The sequence below is a fragment of the Eurosta solidaginis genome, chromosome 1 (assembly GCF_040869045.1).
Source record: "Eurosta solidaginis isolate ZX-2024a chromosome 1, ASM4086904v1, whole genome shotgun sequence".
NCBI classification, from domain to species: domain Eukaryota; kingdom Metazoa; phylum Arthropoda; class Insecta; order Diptera; family Tephritidae; genus Eurosta; species Eurosta solidaginis.
The window spans coordinates 229603544-229626354 of NC_090319.1; the positions used below are offsets into that span (position 1 = coordinate 229603544).

General features: G+C 40.1%; 1 protein-coding gene across 7 annotated transcripts in view; it reads left to right on the forward strand.

The window, feature by feature from the left end:
- Keap1 (kelch like ECH associated protein 1) overlaps positions 1 to 22811 on the forward strand; it is a 557804-nt gene that overhangs the window by 354953 nt on the left and 180040 nt on the right. Inside the window, exon 6 of one of the 7 annotated variants that reach the window (XM_067760224.1) lies at positions 15525 to 15692. The exons of the other annotated variants lie outside the window; for them this stretch is intronic. Coding sequence (XP_067616325.1) covers positions 15525 to 15553 — 29 coding nt within the window. The 3' untranslated portion in view covers positions 15554 to 15692. Of the gene's footprint in view, positions 1 to 15524; positions 15693 to 22811 lie in introns of those variants that run through there. 7 annotated transcript variants of the gene reach the window in all.

Consider the following 22811-nt stretch of genomic DNA (forward strand, 5'->3'; position numbering starts at 1 on the left):
ATATTTTTTCGATTTGAACTAACCAAATAGAAGCTAGAGTTAGGCAACCAACAAAAAATTGTGTTAGAGTATATAAGCAATTGATTGCATTTGCTTAGATTTTTTTATATATAATGCTAATAACAGCACTAGTTTGCTAGCACTTTATTAGTAATAAAGAAGTTGTTTTTGGCACGCTTGGTAACTTTAGTTTAGAACTTTTATTTTATAATTTAGTATTCGTTATCAAAATGCTTAACGAATTTGATAAAAGAACTAAATTAAATTTGTCTGTTTGCAAATCATAATTAAAAATTTTGTTTTGCTTATAATTCTATAAAAATATTATATTGATTTAAAACATTTAGTATTTAAACAAGCTCAGCCGTGTTTTGAATTTAATGTACCAATTATGAAATACACATACCTATTTATGTAGAGTGAGTTTGTAGCGTTAGGATCTTCCAAAAATTAAAGCAATAGAAGATAAATAAATAAATACCAATACACTAAGAATACAATACAAAGTATCACAAATAGATCTACGCTATATAAAGATTGGTGTTATATACCGAAATAAGTAAGGCTTAAAAAGGCGAATAGTTAGTTGTCATTTGCCCTTTTAAGTGGAAATGGTGATATCCGAAAAGTCGCTGCACATAGAATTTGCTCAAGCTTTTCGGGGATCGGTGAAAACTGTCCGCTTTTCTGTCGAACATTTTCCGCAAGGCCTGTGATTGACTGAGGTTTATTGACCTAAGCCCCGTCTTCAAGTACATCCAAAAAAAAAAAGAGGGTTATGATGTTTGCATACCTCCGGATAGGATTATTACTTTTCCGCTACATTATATAAAAAAAGGAAAAAAAAGGTGTTGAATTCGTTTGTGGTATTTTGATATGTATAATAATATGTAATTTATAAGCTGGTTTAGAATATTTGGATATATAAAAGTTAACACACTTTGTAGATAAGTACATAAATGCTTATGCAAAATAAGATAAATATTTAGGTCTACATGCAAACATGTACGTAATTAGATGCGTTACCGTAATTAATGCGAACTTCATTTAATTTTTTTTTTTTTAAAAAAAAGGGGATCTTCCTTACTTGCTATATAGGTACATCCATGCATGGGCGTATACGTTTTGAATATACTTAGTCGGTAAGAAACATTTCATCGGAAGTTGTGAACCCCTGTAGTGACGGCTAATACGTATTGAAGTTTGCACTATCGGGTCATGAGTAATCAATCAATTTGATCAATGTTAAAATTTCCGATTATTGAAGCAAAAATCCATAAAATTAAATTTGAATGGTGCGTTATATCTAAGTACCATAACCAATGGGCAGTTAACGTTAATTACCCAGTAGAACTTATAAATGTTACATGGAATAGAGCCCAATGTTTTGTAATTGAGAGAAAACCAAAACAAGATTCAGTTGAAAATTAAAGGGCCAACGTAGGTCCCTATCTATATATATATGTTACAATAATTATTAATTCAGTTTTTTTTGTTATATAATGAATCATCAATAAATTTGTAATTGAAATGGGAATGCTGGCATTCAATTTTATTTAGAAGGCACGTAGGGCATACAGGTAAGGGGCCACCGAAATTCAGGTGCGTCGGTGGCCATGGATTTTGAGGGTGGGATATGCACCGGGCGTCGCAAATACACCCGCGGCGCCCCCAAGATATATTTTGCCCTTTTATTTATATTTTTATTTTTCAGCCGTTTTTTTTTTTTAGTTTGATTTTCAACGTTGGTAACCGGCCATGTCCGGTTCGGTAATTTTTTTTTTGCGCTTAGTTTTTTTGAAGTTTCTTTTTTTTGAATTTTAAATTTTTGAATGTTTAACGGTCTGTCCGTGACATCCGGTTTGACCGGATGTTGTTTTAGTTTGAATTTATAAGCGTTTTGAGTCGGTCTCTGCGCTTCTGTCAGGGTTTCTGATTTTGACAGCTTTCAGTTTTGATAGGCATGATAGGAACTTTTTCTGTTCATGGCGGAGGAACAGTAAGGTTGGCAAGGACCCGCCCCAGCCGACAATGACTAGCCACTGTGCACCACCACATCATGCCGACCGCCATCCTTACTGATTCCAACGTAAATGCGAATCCATAACAGATGGCGCCCAACGGGATTTGGTGCCCGAGGCGCTGTCGCGCTGGTCACTCCGGGTCAACTTGTGAAGTTGACCATCCCACCAGTCCGGGGTGAGCAGCCGCAGGAGCAGCCACCTGCGTTGCGGTGGGATGGTTCGACGGATCAGGGTGTCCGGAGTGATCATCGTCTCCGGTAGCTGAGGGATCCACGCGACTTAACGTCAAGTTATACGGAACTTTTTTTTTATTTCACCCGATGAGGCAGTGCTGCACGCACTTGTTTTTTTGTAGCGGGGTTTTTATGTTTCCGGATGTGTCCGTGGTCGGCTTTGGAAAATTATATGTCCGCTAAATTGGGTTTTTTTTGTAAAATTTTTTTTTTTTGATTTAGCCGAATTTGTGATGTTAGGATGAGTGCGTGCGTGTATGGGTTATAAGAACCCCAGCTCATCCCACGTCCCAGGTGGTAGCTTGGAATTCCACCTGGACTGTGACGGGCTGGGCTGGGATTCCCAGTGGCACTCCTTCCTGTCCCACCAGACTGGGGGAGCGGTCCCGAAGCCGCTCCACCCATTGCGGCGGAGGCAGGAGGGGTGTCCAGAGTGAATGGACGGGAGGCCCCAACACCCGCAACCAGTCCCAAGGGCAAGCCCCTGGAGACTGGCCCTGCGTTGCGGCTGGGCGTGTTGAGACCTACCCGTGTGTGTTTGTAACCGACCCTGGTGGCCCCAACCAGTCTCGGAGGGGGCCCTAAGACCCCTTCGCACTGCGGTTGGGAGCACTAGGGCCAAGTATGAATGTAATTGTATTTAATTTTTTTTGTAGCCCGAGTGCCTTCGGCGAAAGGGATGTCAGCATTCCCATCACCACCTATTTCTACACAACTAATAGTTTTTTTTCAGCCTTAAGTATTTCTCGATACGATTATCGAATAAATACTTCCATAATTACTTTCGCGCAACTTTTTTTTCTATACATTTTTTTTTAATCAATCACCGGTTAAAGGGGAGGTGAACTTTAACCTGGTTTTCTTACCCCAATCGTTGTACGTGGCAAAGTTTTTTATCTAAGACGTGACTTTTTTTTGATATGTCGCGCGACCAATCATTCAGGCAACAGGGCCGGAACACACCGTTCGGGAGTGCGGGGAATATCCGGGGAAACCAGAGCCGGGGCGGTAACAAAAATAGAGGGGCCTTCTCCAAGGCCAGGCGTCCCTTGGTGGTGCACACCCCAGTAGGAGGACTCTACGGAGATCCCGCGGTGGTGAACATGGGCTCGGACCCGAACGACCCTCACGACAAAATGGACAAACCTGTAAGCACCAGCAATTTAAATGCGCCGCTACTAAACGCACAGGACATCTTGGGGCTAATGACCAATGTGTCGACCTATGCACCAGATGGAGCTGGTGCTTTACCACCAAATTATGAAGTTGGAAACTTTGGAGACGCTGCAAGCGATGGGGCAAATGCCGCAGGAATGCGTAACGAAGCTAACCAGGGAGACTCGTGGGTGGAAGTATTGCACCAACTGTTCAGGACCTCACAGGAAGAGATGCGGAGAGAGATGGGGTCAATTCGAAGTAATATGGACCAGCTATACGTCGCTCTCGAATCCGCGCAGCAATCCAACCAGCAACACAGGAACGCAAGTAGGATGGACCGTAACCCATTGCCATCGGTAGTACCACCAATGTACCCGACTCCAAACAGCATAGCAGTGAAACCGCAGGAGTGGAAGATCTCGTTCGACGGCACTGGGAGCGTAGCCGATTTTCTGTTTAAACTGAACACCTTGTGTGAGCGCACACAATGCATTGACGAACAAATAATGGCTAGTTTCCACTTGTTCCTTTCTGGACGAGCCGATGAGTGGTACTGGCTATTCACCAAACAAAACCCTAACGCGACATATGCCTGTTTGTGCTACTCAATAAAAAGAGAATTTAGTACTTCGAAGACTGACCACGAGATCATGATGGAGATCTCCATGCGGAAGCAAAAAGCAAGTGAGTGTTATGACGTGTTTCACACGGACATAATCTCCTTGAACGCGCGCTTAAGAGAGCCAATTTCGGAGCTTTTACTGATTGACATAATAAAAAGGAACGTCAACAGTAGCCTTAAGCTAATGCTTTTTAATGCGGACGTAAGGACCCTTCATGATCTACGCGATGTAGCACGCAGAGGTGAACAAGTGCTGAAAGAAAGCAAGCTGCTGGGAGCCACTTACCCAGGACGGCATGTAAACGAAGCACGCGTGACAACCCCGGACATGAGGATGGAAAGCGAAGACGGCGAGATGGATCCGCAGATAGAGGCGCTGGAATATCGACGCAGCAGGCGACCGGACTATTCCGGAATCCAATGCTGAAATTGCCAGGCAATGGGCCACTCATACATATATTGCGAGGAACCCATTAGGAATCCATTTTGCTTTAGATGCGGTTATAAGGGTGTATTTACCCCGAAATGCCCTAGGGACCATCGCAGACAGGGAAACCTGTACCCGAGCGAGAAAGTGGGAGAACCTCGTTCGGCTTCATAGCTCCCACACCAGCCAGTACTCGAGGCTTCGTCCCGTGCACCGAAACAGAGGGCGAGCCTCTGCACGGAGATGGTGAGCTTTCGAGGGGCAGTAGTACCCTGGCGAAAAAACCCGCGAATGTATTAATAACTTACCCTGACAGTACGGACAATTCGAATAGTTCTGAAGCCGAGAGTCAAACGTCTTCATCCGCGATGGGCGAGCCGATAAAAATTCTGCGACGCCGGTATAGGAATGTCGCTTGCCAAACGCAACTTTCACCAAACCTAGAAGAAAGGGAACATAGGTATGAACAAATAAGACATACCTTTTTTGAACACTACCCGGTATCGGACAATATTTGAAGTGTAGGAAGAGATACCACAGGAGAGTACAGGAGCGTAGACTGCTGCAAGCCACCACGTTAACGCTTACAGAGGACGAAAGGCCTTTAGTAAAGGCTAAAATTAAAGATAGTTTTCTTGTAGGGTTGTTGGACTCGGGAGCAAACGTCTCCATCATAGGAAAAAATGGAGTAGAATTCCTAGAGGATAACGGCTTCGAATATCAGCCCTTACATGCGTTCGTATATACCGCGGGCGGCAACAAGAAAAAAAATTTAGGCTCAGTATCCCTACCAGTCACCTTCAAAAATATCACAAAGGTTATTCGTTTTTACCTTGTTCCCTCATTGCTCCAAGAAGCATACTTCGGGCTAGATTTTTGGAGAGCATTTGCGTTTCCTCCCGAAATATTCCCAAGCGTAGAGTGTTTGGAGGTTAGACTTGAAAAGGAAGAAGAACTTAACCTGCACGAATTGTCACCAACGCGAAAATTAGAATTGCAAAAGGTCATCGAGACGTTCCCTTCGTACGAGAAGTTAGGCCTAGGACAAACGAAGTTAGTGGAGCATCACATCAACACCGGTGGCAAGAAGAAGCTTTTAGAGAACTAGACAGGTTACTCGAATTAGGAGTTATAGAAGAATCAAACTCCCCGTGGTGTAGTCCTGTAGTACTGGTCCGGAAACCAGGTAAAGTTAGGCTGTGCATAGATTCGAGGAAGTCAACGCGGTGACTAAGAAGGACTCATACCCCCTGCCTCATATCAACGGCTTATTGAGCAGACTCAAGGACACGCATTTTATTAGTGGCATTGATCTGAAGGACGCGTTCTTCCAGATCAAATTGACAGAGTCCTCTAAGGAAAAAACAGCATTCGCAGTTCCAGAGAGGCCTCTGTACCACTTCAAAGTAATGCCATTTGGTCTGTGCAATAGACCGCAGACTATGAGTAGGCTGATGTACAAGGCAATCCCTTCGCGTCTGCGAGAGAACGTCTTTGTCTACCTGGCCGATCTAATGGTATGTAGCCCTAATTTTGAGGATCACCTAAAATTGCTAGCGGAAGTGGCCCAATGTTTGAGAGACGCAGGGCTGACAATAAACGTGGAAAAAAGTAAATTTTGTCAGAAAGAAATACGCTATTTAGGTTACTTGATAGGCAGCGGGTGTTTGAAAGTGGATCCGGGAAAAATAGAAGCAATGCAAAACTTCCCGATCCCTAAATCCCCTCGGCAAGTTGGTACAGGGCTTTTATTACCAATTTTGCTGACTTGGCAGGTCCCTTGACCGACTGTCTCCGTAAGTCAGCAGGCCCGTTCAAGCTTACTTCTGAAGCTATAGAGGCATTCGAAAAACTAAAAGTAGCCTTGAGTTCGGCGCCTGTCTTGGCTCAACCAGACTTTTCAAGGGAATTCGTGATACAATGCGACGCTTCCAAAATAGGTGTTGGCGGAGTGTTGTTCCAGGTCGATGACGAGGGCGCTGAGCATCCGATCGCGTTTGTGTCGAAAAAACTGAATAATGCTCAGCGCAATTACACGGTAACCGAGCTGGAATGTCTTGCAGCCATAATCAGCGTGAAGCGTTTCCGACCCTATGTCGAAGGATTACCTTTTCGGATTATTACGGACCACTCCAGTCTCAAATGGTTGATGACACAAAAAGACTTGAGCGGGAGGTTGGCGAGATGGTCACTCTTACTGCAAAGATACGATTTTAGAATGGAACATCGTAAGGGCACCCTGAATGTAGTACCAGACGCGCTGTCGCGTTTTGATGCGGACGAGTTAACTTTCACTACCACACCCGGAGAAATAGATTTAGTCTTCCGAATTTAGCAGCAACGAGTATTTAGACTTGATTCGGACCGTCGCCGAAAACGAGGTATCACTTCCGGATTTACGAGTTCTGGAGGGTGTAATTTTCAAAAGAGTTAAGTTCCGTAAGGGGATGGGAGGGGAAGAAGACTCGCTGTGGCGTTTGTGGTTGTCAAAAGGGTTGACTGAGGAAGCAGTGAGATTGTCACATGACGCTAACTGGAGTTACCATGGCGGATGGCAGAAAACCTTAGAACGTGTTAGGCAGAAGTACTTCTGGCCGCAACAGGCTAAGGACGTCAGGGACTACGTCCAGCGTTGTGACACATGCAAAACGGTAAAACCCACCAATCAGCAGTCGAGACCACCTATAGGGAGTACCTTTGAATCCGAAAGGCCATTTCAGCGGTTATATTGCGACTTTCTAGGGCCGTATCCAAGATCTAAGCGGCGTAATCAATTTCTTTTTATAGTATTAGACCATCTTTCAAAATACGTTTGGCTAAAGCCCATGCAAAGAGCCACCACTGTTAACGTTATAAATTACTTCGCCTCCGATATTTTTCCGACTGTAGGGGTTCCTGAATTTATCCATAGTGACAATGGTAAACAGTTTATCTCGAAGGAAATGAACCAATTTTTAGTAAATTACGGGGTGACGCAGGTGAGGACGGGGCTATATTCTCCCCAAGCGAACGCATCCGAACGCGTCAATAGAGAAATTGTTTCTAAGATTAGGATTTTCCTGAAGGATAAGCCTGACCACACCGATTGGGATAAGCATATACCCGAAATTTTATCAGTTTTGAGAAGTGATTTTCAAACGGCGATTCAGTGTTCTCCATACTTTGCATTATATGGCCAAAATATGGTCCAACATGCCGCAACGTACAAAATTTTAGCGAAGCTCGGCAGCCTTCGGGAAGACCAAGTTACGATAGTAAGCAGAACTGACAAGTTGACTAATATTCGTGAGCGAATCCGTAAAAATTTAGATCAGGCTAAGGATAGGGGAGTAACCACCTATAACAAGCGCTCTAGGCAAGTCAACTACAAGGAAGGTCAGGAAGTTTTCCGAAGAAACTTTGCCTTAAGTAACTTTAAACAGGGTATCAACGCCAAATTCCTGCCGAAATACCTTAAGTGTCGTGTGCTCCGAAAAATAGGCAATGCATTGTATGATATCGAGGACCTAAACGGGAAATTGATAGGTCGCTTCCATGCTTCGGATATTCGTCCGCAATGAACCAACAAGGGCGTTTCTTGTGCTAAATTACAATTGGATCTTTTTTTCTATCTACCAGTCGGAATTTTTTTTTGTCTGGGCGTTTTGGCGGTCGGGGACATCTCGCCCAGTATTCTCCCCGAGCAATGACCTCATAGGTTGTTCACACGCGTACTCACCGAGGACCGTGAACACCCTGGCAGTCCACGCTTAGGTCGGACTAGCCTTTCGAAGTTTGGACGAGTTCTCCTTATCAAAATGTCTACACCTTTTTTTTTGTTTTGCCTTTTGTGGGGGCGATAACCACTAGAACCTTTAGGAGTTTTGACGAGTTCTCCATAACAGATGTCTAATTGCCGCAAAGCCTTTTAAACTAGGTAACAGAAATAATTCCCAACTTAACTTAGCTTTTTTTTGATGGACCCATGTTGCCCGGCTAGCTTCGTAGTAGGACTTTGAGACTCTTATCTCAGGGGTGAGTCGTGCCCCACGTTGATTGACATCGGAGGTCCCTGGCAGTGGCTTCCCACAGATGATCCGGTTTCTTGTTCGCTTCATCGTCAGGTCTTCAAAGCGAAGCTGGTTTGTTACGGTCTGCTGCTACGGTCTACGGTTACGGTCCACTTAGGAGCGTGTTCGCGCTGACACGCCTAATGACTGAGGATGAGGCGAAAGTTGTGATAAAAAGTATCGGAAAGCAAAAAAAAAAAAAAAAATCGGGGATCGCTAGTGAAAAAGCCACGAGTTTCCAGCAGAAGGTGGAAAAAGAAAAGAGGACAACCTAACGAGACGTTTTAAATTTGATGTATAACAATTATAGAAATTTTTTAATATACGTTTGCTGGTGAATGTGGAACGGATTTGAGTTACTTTTATTAAAATGTTATAACAGAATCGTTAACCCTTCGATTGAAATGCGGGTAATCTGCAGGTTAAGTGATTCAGTTGCGAGAAGCGGCAATCAACGGTCCTCGAGTGTTATTTTAATAAATATTAAATCCATGAATATCAAACCAATCATTTCACGGTTTAAACAAGCGAAAATTGAGTAAAGTGTGTCGTCCACTTGAGAAATGTTTGCCTTTATACATAAAACCAAAGTCCATCAAATCGTATAGAGGTCAAGAAGAGTTCCCTACAAAATAGCTTGTTGCGAAAATTGCATCAGAAAATACATATATATGCCGATAATTATGTATTTGTATCTATGCGCATAGAAATTAGCATAAAAACAGACTAACCTATCGTGATTTACTGCCAAGCAAGAGCTAGTACCTACATATTAAGCAGCTCAAAGGACCCATCCTCAAGTTTCTCTAGCGACAATAAGCGAAAGAAGTAAAAAGCGTAGATACCGAATTGGAAGAATTCATATTTCTAATTAAAGAAAAATCATCGATCCAAAGAAGAGCATCAATTGTAAAGGAAAATGCTGGTTTCCTAAACAACCAGAGGGATTGCAAGCTCACTCATAGACGACGGAAATTGTAAGAAACTAGCAAATATTTCCAAGAGTTTCAAGAGAGAGGAGCTCCAGCCGCAGCCATATTCTGGCTGGTTCACATACTGCGGTGTGTTCTATTAAAGGCAGTCGAAATTATTACCTACGGCAGCAATTCTTACAATAACGCTTATAACAGCTCCACCGCCACCGCATATAGGCCGCTGCCACACCACCAACGCCCGACAACCTGCCACCCAAAAGCGGGCGACCACCTTTCGATTTCGCCCACTTAAGCAGGCGTAACAAACGCCGGCCATCACGCTCTACCACCAGCTATAGCGCCCACGAAGCCCCAGGCTTATCACCACCACCAGCCATCATAGCCGGCAACTCAAGTACCAGCGAGAACCATAGTAGCGGCAACAGAGGTACACCAGCGGATGTCGCCGGACGGTCTTTGCAAATAAGTAGGTACCGGCCTACCGGGTTAGTCGTGCCTAAGTAGTTAGTGGTTTAACCAGTAGAAATCTGGCATAATCAAATATATATATTTTTTCGATTTGAACTAACCAAATAGAAGCTAGAGTTAGGCAACCAACAAAAAATTGTGTTAGAGTATATAAGCAATTGATTGCATTTGCTTAGATTTTTTTATATATAATGCTAATAACAGCACTAGTTTGCTAGCACTTTATTAGTAATAAAGAAGTTGTTTTTGGCACGCTTGGTAACTTTAGTTTAGAACTTTTATTTTATAATTTAGTATTCGTTATCAAAATGCTTAACGAATTTGATAAAAGAACTAAATTAAATTTGTCTGTTTGCAAATCATAATTAAAAATTTTGTTTTGCTTATAATTCTATAAAAATATTATATTGATTTAAAACATTTAGTATTTAAACAAGCTCAGCCGTGTTTTGAATTTAATGTACCAATTATGAAATATACATACCTATTTATGTACAGTGAGTTAGTAGCGTTAGGATCTTCCAAAAATTAAAGCAATAGAAGATAAATAAATAAATACCAATACACTAAGAATACAATACAAAGTATCACAAATAGATCTACGCTATATAAAGATTGGTGTTATATACCGAAATAAGTAAGGCTTAAAAAGGCGAGTAGTTAGTTGTCATTTGCCCTTTTAAGTGGAAATTGTGATATCCGATAAGTCGCTGCACATAGAATTTGCTCAAGTTTTCGGGGATCGGTGATAACTGTCCGCTTTTCTGTCGAACATTTTCCGCAAGGCCTGTGATTGACTGAGGTTTATTGACCTAAGCGCCGTCTTCAAGTAGATCCAAAAAAAAAAAGAGGGTTATGATGTTTGCATACCTCCGGATAGGATTATTACTTTTCCGCTACATTATATAAAAAAAGGAAAAAAAGGTGTTGAATTCGTTTGTGGTATTTTGATATGTATAATAATATGTAATTTATAAGCTGGTTTAGAATATTTGGATATATAAAAGTTAACACACTTTGTAGATAAGTACATAAATGCTTATGCAAAATAGGATAAATATTTAGGTCTACATGCAAACATGTACGTAATTAGATGCGTTACCGTAATTAATGCGAACTTCATTTAATTTAAAAAAAAAAAAAAAGGGGGTGTTCCTTACTTGCTACATAGGTACATCCATGCATGGGCGTATACGTTTTGAATATACTTAGTCGGTAAGAAACATTTCATCGGAAGTTGTGAACCCCTGTAGTGACGGCTAATACGTATTGAAGTTTGCACTATCGGGTCATGAGTAATCAATCAATTTGATCAATGTTAAAATTTCCGATTATTGAAGCAAAAATCCATAAAATGAAATTTGAATGGTGCGTTATATCTAAGTACCATAACCAATGGGCAGTTAACGTTAATTACCCAGTAGAACTTATAAATGTTACATGGAATAGAGCTCAATGTTTTGTAATTGAGAGAAAACCAAAACAAGATTCAGTTGAAAATTAAAGGGCCAACGTAGGTCCCTATCTATATATATATATTACAATAATTATTAATTCAGTTTTTTTTGTTATATAATGAATCATCAATAAATTTGTAATTGAAATGGGAATGCTGACATTCAATTTTATTTAGAAGGCACGTAGGGCATACAGGTAAGGGGCCACCGAAATTCAGGTGCGTCGGTGGCCATGGATTTTGAGGGTGGGATATGCACCGGGCGTCGCAACAACACCCGCGGCGCCCCCAAGATATATTCGGCCCTTTTATTTATATTTTTATTTTTCAGCCGTTTTTTTTTTAGTTTGATTTTCAACGTTGGTAACCGGCCATGTCCGGTTCGGTAATTTCTTTTTTGCGCTTAGTTTTTTTGAAGTTTCTTTTTTTTGAATTTTAAATTTTTGAATGTTTAACGGTCTGTCCGTGACATCCGGTTCGACCGGATGGTGTTTTAGTTTGAATTTATAAGCGTTTTGAGTCGGTCTCTGCGCTTCTGTCAGGGTTTTTGATTTTGACAGCTTTCAGTTTTGATAGGCATGATAGGAACTTTTTCTGTTCATGGCGCAGGAACAGTAAGGTTGGCAAGGACCCGCCCCAGCCGACAATGACTAGCCACTGTGCACCACCACATCATGCCGACCGCCTTCCTTACTGCTTCCAACGTAAATGCGAATCCATAACAACCACTAGGCTATTCTGCTTGTATTTGCTTACTTGCTTAATTCAGTTCATCTCATTTCTACACCAACAACACAAGTGAGACATTCTGCCTCTATTAATTTGCGTGGTTTGTAGATTTGTTATTGTAAAATTTCTTTTTCGTTTTTGCGAATGAGAAGCTTTGTAAACTCCTGCTCAGTTTTACATATTTATGTTTGTTTGTTTTAATGGTGTGTTCAATTTATGCTTATTATTAAGAATTCATGAGCTTACACCCCTATTATGAACTCGTACGATACACGATAAACGCTTGCAATCTGTTCTACTGTATTATTAAATAAATTCTAGCGTGTGAAACTCGATCGTTAGCGTTTATCGTGGTATTGCCATACGCTAACTATCGCATACGCTGTTCAATTTTCTACGCTAGCTATCGCTGATAAAATTTTCCACGATACGTTGGGAACTATTTAAATAAAAGTAAATATACAATTATTACATAATCCAAAATAATCCAACTACAGCCTCATTCCCAACACTCTGTTGCAACACCCTGGGCAAGAAGCCTTAAAGTGGCACAAACCTTCAAAATATTTGGGATGGATGGCCTATTTTTACGGGCGCGCAAACTGCCTTCTATTTCTGTTAAGACATACTCTGACATCAATTTTGTTTATTAAACTTTTTTTACTTTTAGTATGTCAAGTACTTACAGTGTAGAGTTCATTTCAAGAAGATTGGAATGATCTCTCTATTTTCTTCTTTCTGTGGAATCTATGGAAATTCCGTCAATTTGTTCATTTGAGTTTTTATAAAAGGTAACAGAGGTTGCATAAAACATTTTATTATAACAGCTTTTAAAAACTTTTGCCACTTTTACGTACAAGACAAATGAATTGTTAGTATTTACGTTTTGTTTTGCTATCTGTTTCGTATAGATTCACAAAAATTTGTAAACAAAACTCTGCTGTCATTCGCAATAGTACATCTATCGGGCGTGTGGAAATCGCAATATGAAAGCTGATTTTTTACGATACGCTAGGAAGCGTTTGTCGTCTATCGTATGAAAATTCATAATAGGGGTGTTAACACCGGCTTTTAATAATTGAATGTTCAATTATTATGTTTTTTCTGAAACTAGGAAATTAGCGTTATTCCATCTGCTGCCGTTGATTAACTACTCTCTTTGTTAATAAGAGGGAGCATTGTAGAGTCGTTCAATCTCCACAAAGTTGGACGGCTGCGACAGGAATTCACAATACGTTTTGCCCCTGCTTCGTTTTCACCATCTGGATGAAAAAATCATAAGCCTGGACATTCGCGCAATTTTAGTGATGTAAATTGCAAGGCGCCAGCGCCAATGCCGGTGCCATCTCAATGGTAGCTCATTGACGCAATGACTCCAAGCGAGTAGTGAGTGCGTAGTACATTTCACTTGCGCTATTGATTGAAACTATTTTTGTGTGTCAGGCACGAGTTTGGTGTTATTGGCGCTCCTGGCAATGATGGCACTGAGCTAATGACGGTAGCGCTGGTAGTTCAGCTTTTGAATCAGAGGAAGTATTGATGACCCATGTAAATTATTATGGCTTTGGCTATTATTGGCTGTGACTTTGAACCAAATAAGTCTTGCGGATATAGCAACCGGAGCCATTTTTGAGTTTTATATTTTAGATTTAATGCACAATTAATATGGGTGTGTTTGAGCAGCCAAATAATAACAGCAGTATTGCTAAAGTGCTGCTTAGTTGATGGAATGTCGCTAATTTCCTAGCGATGATCAATAGATTGTCAACATTTCGTTCAACGAACGCGCTCAAATGTTGCTGAAGAACGTTATACGCTGTCATAAAAAGTAACAATGCTGCAGCTCGAACACACCCTATATCGATTAAATAAGAAACAAATAGACAAATAAGCTTTTTTTACAAATCGCTTGGCTGAGATTTTCACTTGTTGATTTAACTTAACCTGTTATGCCAATGTTTTTCAGCCAGCTTGTTTTAAAATAGGTAATTTTTCCAAAGGCAAAATAAATTACAGAGTTATACAGCCTTAAAAAATCAGGCGGACAGCATAGCAGATATTGGTGAAAACTATCTTAACGCGTAATTTTAGCAGCCAAAAATAATGATGTTAATGAGTTAAATTGGACGATCCAAAACCAAATTCCGGTAGAATTACAATGCTACAAATCAATCGATCGAATTGATAATGAGGAGGATATAGTAAATTATCCTACAGAATTTTTAAATTATTTAGATTTGCCTGGAATGCCCCCTTATAATTTGCGTCTGAAAGTTGGATCTGTAGTTATTATGCTTCGTAATCTGCATCTACCAAAACTGTGTAATGGAACAAAACTGATGACAAAGCTTTTAAAAAGACCGTTGAAGGGAGAGGAATGCCTGATTCCGAGACCACCCTTGACTTCCATGATTTGCGGTTTCAGTTTAGGCGCATTCAGTTTCCAGTGAAACTTGCATATGCGATGACCATTAACAAGTGACAAGGACAGTCGTTGCAAGTCTGTGGCATAAATTTAGAGATGCCATGCTTTTCACACGGCCAACTATATGTAGCGTGTTCCCGAGTTGGGAAACCATCAACACTTTTTATTTACGCTCCAGATCAGAAAACTAAAAATGTTGTGTATCGTGCAGCTTTGAATTGAGCACATTGATTACTCTGCCCTTTTTATAGGGTGCAATAAAATGAATACAATTCAATGATACAATATTTAATTTAACTTTATTTTCTGAAACAAATACACTTAGCGTTGTGAATTTAATTCAAATCATAATTTTAATAAATATATAACCTAAGTTATTAGCAATCACAAATTTCTAACCAAAACTAGAAGTCTCCAAATTAATTCATTAAAGCAATATATTTTTGGCAAAACGAAGTTTGCTAGGGTCAGCTAGTCTTCTATAAAAATCAAATTCTGTGTGTGTGTCCCTATGGAAACGTATTTCCCACACTTCAATCATCACCAAATTTTGGCTATAGGTTCTTTCGATCAAGACGGGGGTTTTTCATATTTCAGAATAAAGAATTTAAATTTAAGTTTTTTTTTTGGCTATACGAACGAGCAATCTTAGCTCCCAAAAATGATCATGTTAACAAAATCAATGATCGCATTCAAAACCAAATTCCTGGTGAATAAAAATAAATAAATGGCGCGATAACCTCCGAAGAGATCTAAGGCCGAGCTTCTCTTCCAATTTGCGTCGTGCTGCTCTTGATTTTCCCTACAAATTGGCCGGACGGGACCTACATGTTTTATGCCGATTCCGAACGGTATCTGCAAGGCAGATGAGTTTTCACTGAGAGCTTTTCATGGCAGAAATACACTCGAAGCGTTTGCCAAACACTGCCTAGGGGCAACCCCGCTTAGAAAAAAATTTAAAAACCTTATTTCTAAAATTTTGATGTTGCTTTTTCCAGGGTGTGGACTCAGGCATACGGTGTGGTAGGCGGAGCACGCTACCATGACACCACGGTGACCGCCAATTCCTGGTGAAGTGGCGAAATATAAATCGATCGACACAATTACAGAAGAAGATCAAATTGTGAATTATCCAATTGAATCTCTAAACTCTCTAGAACCACCTGGAATACCTGCGCATATATTAACTTTGAAAATTGGCTCACCAATCATGCTTCTTCGGAATTTAGACCCACCAAAATTTTGCAATGGAACCAGACTTTGCTTTAAGAAATTGATGACGGATGTAATCGAAGCAAGAACCATCAGCGGTAAAAGCGAAGGTGAAGATGTGCTCATTCCACGGATCCCAATGATTCCTACAGTTTTGACATTCAGTTTTAAGCTCTTACAGTTTCCTGTACGCCTTGCTTTTGCAATTACAATCAGCAAAGCACAAGAACAATCGCTTACTGTTGCAGGATTAAATTTAGAGAGTCCGTGCTTTTCCCATGGCCAGTTATATGTTGCGTGCTCTAGAGTTGGAACGCAAAAGAAATTATTTATCTTTGCACCGAACGAAAAAAACCAAAAATATTGTGTACCCACATGCATTAGAATAAGATAGAATAATAAAATATTTTAAACGAAATTTCACCAAATATGCGTACAAAATTCAATTCAATTTACAGAACAATAAACTAAATTATCAACAAACAAAACAGAAAAAATAACGCAACATTCATTCGATCTCGAGCGTTACAACGTACGCCGGGGGTATAGCTAGTATCAGATAAGACGTGAAAATATTTTGTCAGTGGTTCAGCGGTTCTGTTAAATTACTTTCAGCTTCTTAGTTTTGTTATTAATAAACACGATTTTCGTTTATACAATTTCTTGGTCTCTTTTATTAAAACTCAGCGGTAGTTTTATTCAAATCCGTTGAGTTTTGCATCAAATAGTTCTTATAGATATTACATCTGCTTTATCTTATTTTTTAGTATACTAATATACAAATCACATTTTGCTTGTTAGAGCTTTGTTAGTGGTGAGGGTTTTTGTCATAGCACTGACGTATTGTGATGATGGTGTTTTCACTTGACCCAGCAGACGTAATATATATATATATATGTATCTAATTAAGTTTATTTCTTCAAAAGCAAAATAGGTTCAATTGTAGGATCGCCAAAAATATTTGGTGGTTAACCAAATAAAAAAAAAATATTTTATCTTTTTTAAAAATATTATTTTATTTATTTTTAGTTTAAAATATTAATAATCAAAAATTTTCATTTTTAAGTCATTCAAAAATGTTCATCTAAAAAGAAAACTCAATTAAAAAATTGTTTAAAAATTAAAGTATAAAGTACAAACTATAATATTTTGTTATAATAGTTAACACTATACCGGTATAGGTAAAGTCCCTATCGAATCCGTCTAAGCACAATGACAAAATGGCCACAGCCTTTGGCAATTAAGTACTGCCGGGTGCGAAAAAATACGCGAGCCGTTTTTGCTGACAATATGTAATGCATTCTACGGTTAACAAACACGGCGGGCCAACAGACGCGCACACAAACATAAATACAGCGCGTCCCCAATTATCATCACTTCCAAAGAGGTTGAGAATGCCATCGTTCATGATAAAATATCTAAAGCAGTGGGCCCAGACGGCATAGCCATGCAGATGCTTAAAAACCTAGGCAATGAGGGATTTAATTATCTAGCACATGGCTTCAACCTGTCCTTTACACCTTTGGTTTACCGAAAAATGGAAAATGGCCAAGGTGGTCCCGCTACTAAAGCCTGGAAAACCAGCTAACATAGGAGATTCTTATCGTCCGATATCACTCCTAGCGCCAGTAGCCAAGACACTTGAAGCCACTCAACTTCCCTTCTTTAATGCAAATTTGCAACTAGCCAATCATCAGCAAGACTTCCGAAAATTACATAGCACAATCACCGCGCTAAACGCCATTAACACGCCAACAAATTGTGAATAAAATAAAAACCACCACCATAGGACAGTACTCGTTGCGATAGATCTGTCAAAAGCTTTGGTTACGGTCAACCACGGCACGTTACTGCAAGACCTGGATGGGTCCTCCCTTCCCCCAAGTCTTAAAAGGTGGACCGCAAATTATCTGTCTGGTCGGCAAGCATCGGTGCAATTCAGGAACATAGCATCTAAACCCAGAAGAATTATACAAGGGGTACCACAGTGGTGTCCTATCCCCACTTCTGTTTAACTTCTACATATCGACGCTACATTCACCACCAGAAGGAGTCACTATCGTTTCCTACGCCGATAACTGCACAATAATGACTACAGGCCCAGGCCCACACATCGATGAGCTTCGTAATAAAATAAACAGCTGATCTCTCCAGTTATTTTATCTCGCGAAAACTGACATTTTCACCGACCAAATCATCGGCGACCTTATTTACAACATGGACGCGCCAAATGTCGACCATATTGAACATTCACTGTAATGGCATTACGCTGCCGACTGTCTTACAACCAAACATTTTGGGTCTGACGTTCGATCGGGATCTACATTTTGGGGAGCATGCAACCGCAATTTTTCCTAACATATATAGCGCCAAGACAAAAAAACGCTCATTACCACTTACAAAGCAATTGGCCGGCCGCTTGCAGCCTACGCGTCCCCGATATAGTCGCCAAGCCTAAAGGTTACTCACTGGATGAAAATACAGGCCTGCCAAATCAATGCCCTCAGAACCGGTACGGGCTGTCTTCTTATGTCCCCACAACACCACCTACACAATGAGGCGAGAGTACTCCCCCATTAGGAACAGAAATGAAATGCTGAACAAACTGTTTCTATTGAATATCAATCTCAACAGACATCTGATTGAAGAGGCCACACCGCCAGGGGCTTAAGAAGTCATCTCCGCAAGTATTATGAGGAAATACGGCCCTTGAGAAAAAAAGAAAAACACAAACAGGTCCTCAGTGTTATCCACATACGCCGGACTTCTATGCCAGAAATTGTCCGTCGAACTCAGTTCTTAAGGAAAAATACCCAGAACTCACAGAAGAGGAAGCACGCTCCCTAGTTCAACTTCGATCTGAATACTGTAACATGTTAAACTATCCACATTCAACCCCGACATTAATAATGTATGTCCTGCTTGCAGTGTTTCTGTACATGACATCAAACATCTCTTTAATTGCAATGTGGAACTGACACCTCTAACACCCCTTTCACTCTGCTCCATCCCTGTTGAAACTGCAAGTTTCCTAGGACTCCCGTTAGAGTATATTGATGACAATTTGTGAGTGGTCGGACCTATTGGATGCAGCGAAGCACTGCTTCAACAAAAACAACGTAAATAAAGCCTAGAGTACCGGTTCTTCGAACACCTTATACAAATTGTTGTCATGTTTATTACAATAACGAATAATTTACAAGAGGGACGACTGCTAATATACTGTAACGAATTTACTGCAAATTCTCTTATTTGCAACCTTCTGCTAAGTTCGAATCACTAAACTGTTGAATAAATAACACCACTATTCAGTAATGCAAAATCGTCTTTATTAAAGTACTTCACAATAAATAACTCTACTATTGTTCGAAAGATAGCGTGCTTAATCAAAACTGACTCTCGCGCCTCTACTGTTGGTACTTTTATACTCTGTGATTTCCTTGTTACATCTTCTAGGCGCTTCCAGAATTTACTTAGTTACTGCCATATAATTATAACTACAGATGTACGTGTGTAGCTCTCATATGCGCGTGTATTTGTGAGCGATACTTCCACAATTGCAATTGCATACTTTTGGGAGCATCTCAGATAAGATATCTGCATGTGTTTGTGCGTTGCTTCTCCGCTGCGTGTACGTACATATGTGTAGACATAATGATTGATTCGTTTATGTAGATACATAATGATTGATTTATGGATGTGCATACAAGTCACTCTTAGCATCGGTTTAGAGATGACAGTACCCCTTAGTGTTGCTAATATTCGTAACACTGCCCTCCACCTAAGTCTGATCGTCCCGATCAGACAAATCTCTCGATCTGCTAGCCTCTCCAAAGGAACATCCCTTTTTTTCGTGGTTTCCCAATTGTTTGTATGCGGTAGATGACATCACTTATCCTCTTCACAACTCTGTATGGGCCTTCCCAACTGCACCGATATTTTAAGGGAACACTTTTCCGCATGTGAGTGTTGTATAGCAGTACGAAATCTCCTTTCCGGAAACCTTCCGAATTATTTTCCTTGTCGTACCTGTGCTTCATCTTACTACTCATTACCCTGGGCCGTTCCTTCACTCTGTTGTTTGGCCAATGAACTACTTCGTACAGCTTGCGCTTGACGGATTGGCTTCGCATAATCAGTATCGTTCCTACGTTTCACAACAGTAGTGCGCCCCGGCTTGAAACTACCCTCGCATTCTTTCTGGAAAATTCTTTCCTTCGTTTTAGTGCGTCCGTTCGGGTTTGTCAATGCCAGTGTTTCTCTCGCAGGTATCTTTGTTTTTATTTTGTTTGGCCCATTCGTTCCATAAATTTTTACCTTTGACTTCCTGTCTTTATATTTACCAATTCAGTGTATTCCACAGGTGCGTCCGCATTTGCTAGATGAGCCAATCTTTCAATGTCTGAAGCAAACTCCTGCAAAGTCTCGTTAGACTTTTGGTAGCGGTTTTGCAATTCTATTTGGTAGTTTTGTTTCCTGTGTTCGCTTCCGTAACGTCGTTCTACAGCAGCCATCAATGCGTCATAACTGCGCCGTTCGTACTCTGGAATATCTTCAGCACTCCAGTTGTTCACTGCTGCGGTCTTCTCAAACTGTAACTTAAAGACCAGGACCGTCAAAGGATGGTGTTTTTACCTTTGGATTACTCGCTGAAACTGCTGGGCGATTTAGTTATAACTCCTGTATACGACCTTTCAAAGCGTCCATCTCGGCCTCCATTTTATCTTGTCGTTCACTAAAAGCCTCCAGCTGCGACGAGACTTTTGTTTCCTGTGCCTCCAGCTTCGTTGAGATACGCTCTTCCTGTGCTTTGACTTGTAATGTTATGCGTGCCCCTTGTACTTCAAATTGTGATGCCATATATGTTTTCTGTTCTTCCAGTTGAGTTTCCATGTTGGATGTAATCTGTGTCGACATTTCTGACATTTGCGATGACATTGATGTTACTGTCGATGTTTGTGCAGATATTGCAGCCAAAATCATGTTCAAGTCTGTGCTCGTAACTGTCTGCGATGTTTCGTTTTTCTTTTCAATTTTTGTTGTTGTCTCGTCCCCATCAGGATAAAAGACATACTCGTCCACATCAATTCCTTGCGACTCCGTTACCTCTCGTAGCCGTGCTTGAAGTTCGATCTTATTGCCGGTTGTATTCAATCCACGGTTCTCCAACTCCTTTTTCAGTTGCTGGATCCTCAGATCACTCAATTTTGCCATGTCCAAGTTGTATTCCCAATCTTCGGAATTTATTCAACAATTCCTCTTGTGACACCAATTGTAACGAATTTACTGCAAATCCTTTTATTTGCAACCTTCTGCTAAGTTCGAATCACTAAACTGTTGAATAAATAACACCACTATTCAGTAATGCAAAATGGTCTTTATTAAAGTACTTCACAATAAATAACTCCACTATTGCTCGACAGATAGTGTGCTTAATCAAAACTGACTCTCGCGCCTCTACTGTTGGTGCTTTTATACTCTGTGATTTCCTCGTTGCATCTTCTAGACGCTTCCAGAATTTACATAGTTACTGCCATATAATTATGCGCGTGTGTTTGTGAGCGACACTTCCACAATTACAATTGCATACTTTTGGGAGCATCTCAGATAAGATATATGCATATGTTTGTGCGTTGCTTCTCCGCTGCGTGTACGTACATTAGACTGGGTTGGTCCCCATACAAAAAAAAAGTTGCTAATGTCCGTCCCTTAATTTGAAGATTATGTTGAGAGGGTTTCGGAAAAATTGTTTTAAATTTTGTTGATCCTTCGAAATACAGCCAAAAAGGTTTTTTCGTTGTAACTTGGTTATTTGACGTCCGATTTTTAAAATTGATACGTCATTATTTTGGCCTTGAGAAGCTTCACAATTCCGCTTAATATCCTTTTAAGCTATGAAGTCGTTTTCACATGATTAGGTCAGCTAACAAAATTTTACCACCCCTAATGTATGTTTTTTTCCTTACCTAACGAAAGTACTTGAAAATTCAAGAAAATGTTGCTATGAAACCATATTACTAAAATAATAAACAAAGAAGTTATAGCACTTTCAATATTTATTGCAACTGTTATATTATATTATACTTAGACCTGAAACTCATGATGTTTTTGGAGGAAAAATTACAGGGTTTGCATCGAAAAGTTAATAAAGATATGCCAAATATCATGAATAGGGGAAGTAAACAAGTGAGTCAAACCTGTTGTTTCGTATTTATAATAATAACACTATGCGACAAAATCAACTTTTTTTCTGGGTATTGGACAAACCCGCTTTTTCGTAGAGATTGAGGCTTAAGTAAACAAAGTACTATCTCCGTTTTTCGAACTTAGCCTCCGGAGATAGTACTTTGTTTACTTAAGAACGGTACGCAGATAACAAGAAAGTAAAAATTCCATATAAAAAACGCTCAAGAAATGCTCAAGAAAATTCCTTGTGGTAAATTTTCTTGAGGTAGTACGCAGTTTACAAGAAATTTAGAACGCTACTTTACTACTATTTTTCCATCAAATTTGCATACGGCAACACCGGTTTCCGCAAGAAATATGTCAAGTGCTATATATTTCTTGTAGAAAAAAGGTATACAAACTGGAAAAATTAGGTAAGCACGTGGTTTTTTAATTTTTCTGCAATAAATAATTATTATTTTCTTTCAGAAATGGAAATAACAATAGCTGCAGCACCAAAAGCAAATAGCGCATAGTGAATTTCCCGGCGGAGAAACGGGCACTTATAAGGGAAGTGACATTCTTTACATTTCTTTTGTTTATGTGCTCTTCTTGCTTGTTTCACTATTCACCGTGAATTTTAAAACGTCAAAATTACTTCCACACTACTATTTTTCACGCAACAAAAAAGTCCAAATTTTTCTTGAGCAATTACTTGTGATCTGCGTACCGCTCTTTGTTAGCTGACCTAATCATGTGAAAACGACTTCATATCTTAAAAGGACATTAAGCGGAAATGTGAAGCTTCTCAAGGCCAAAATAATGACATACCAATTTTAAAAATCGGACGTCAGATAACCAAGTTACAACGAAAAAACCTTTTTGGCTGTATTTCGAAGGATCAAAAA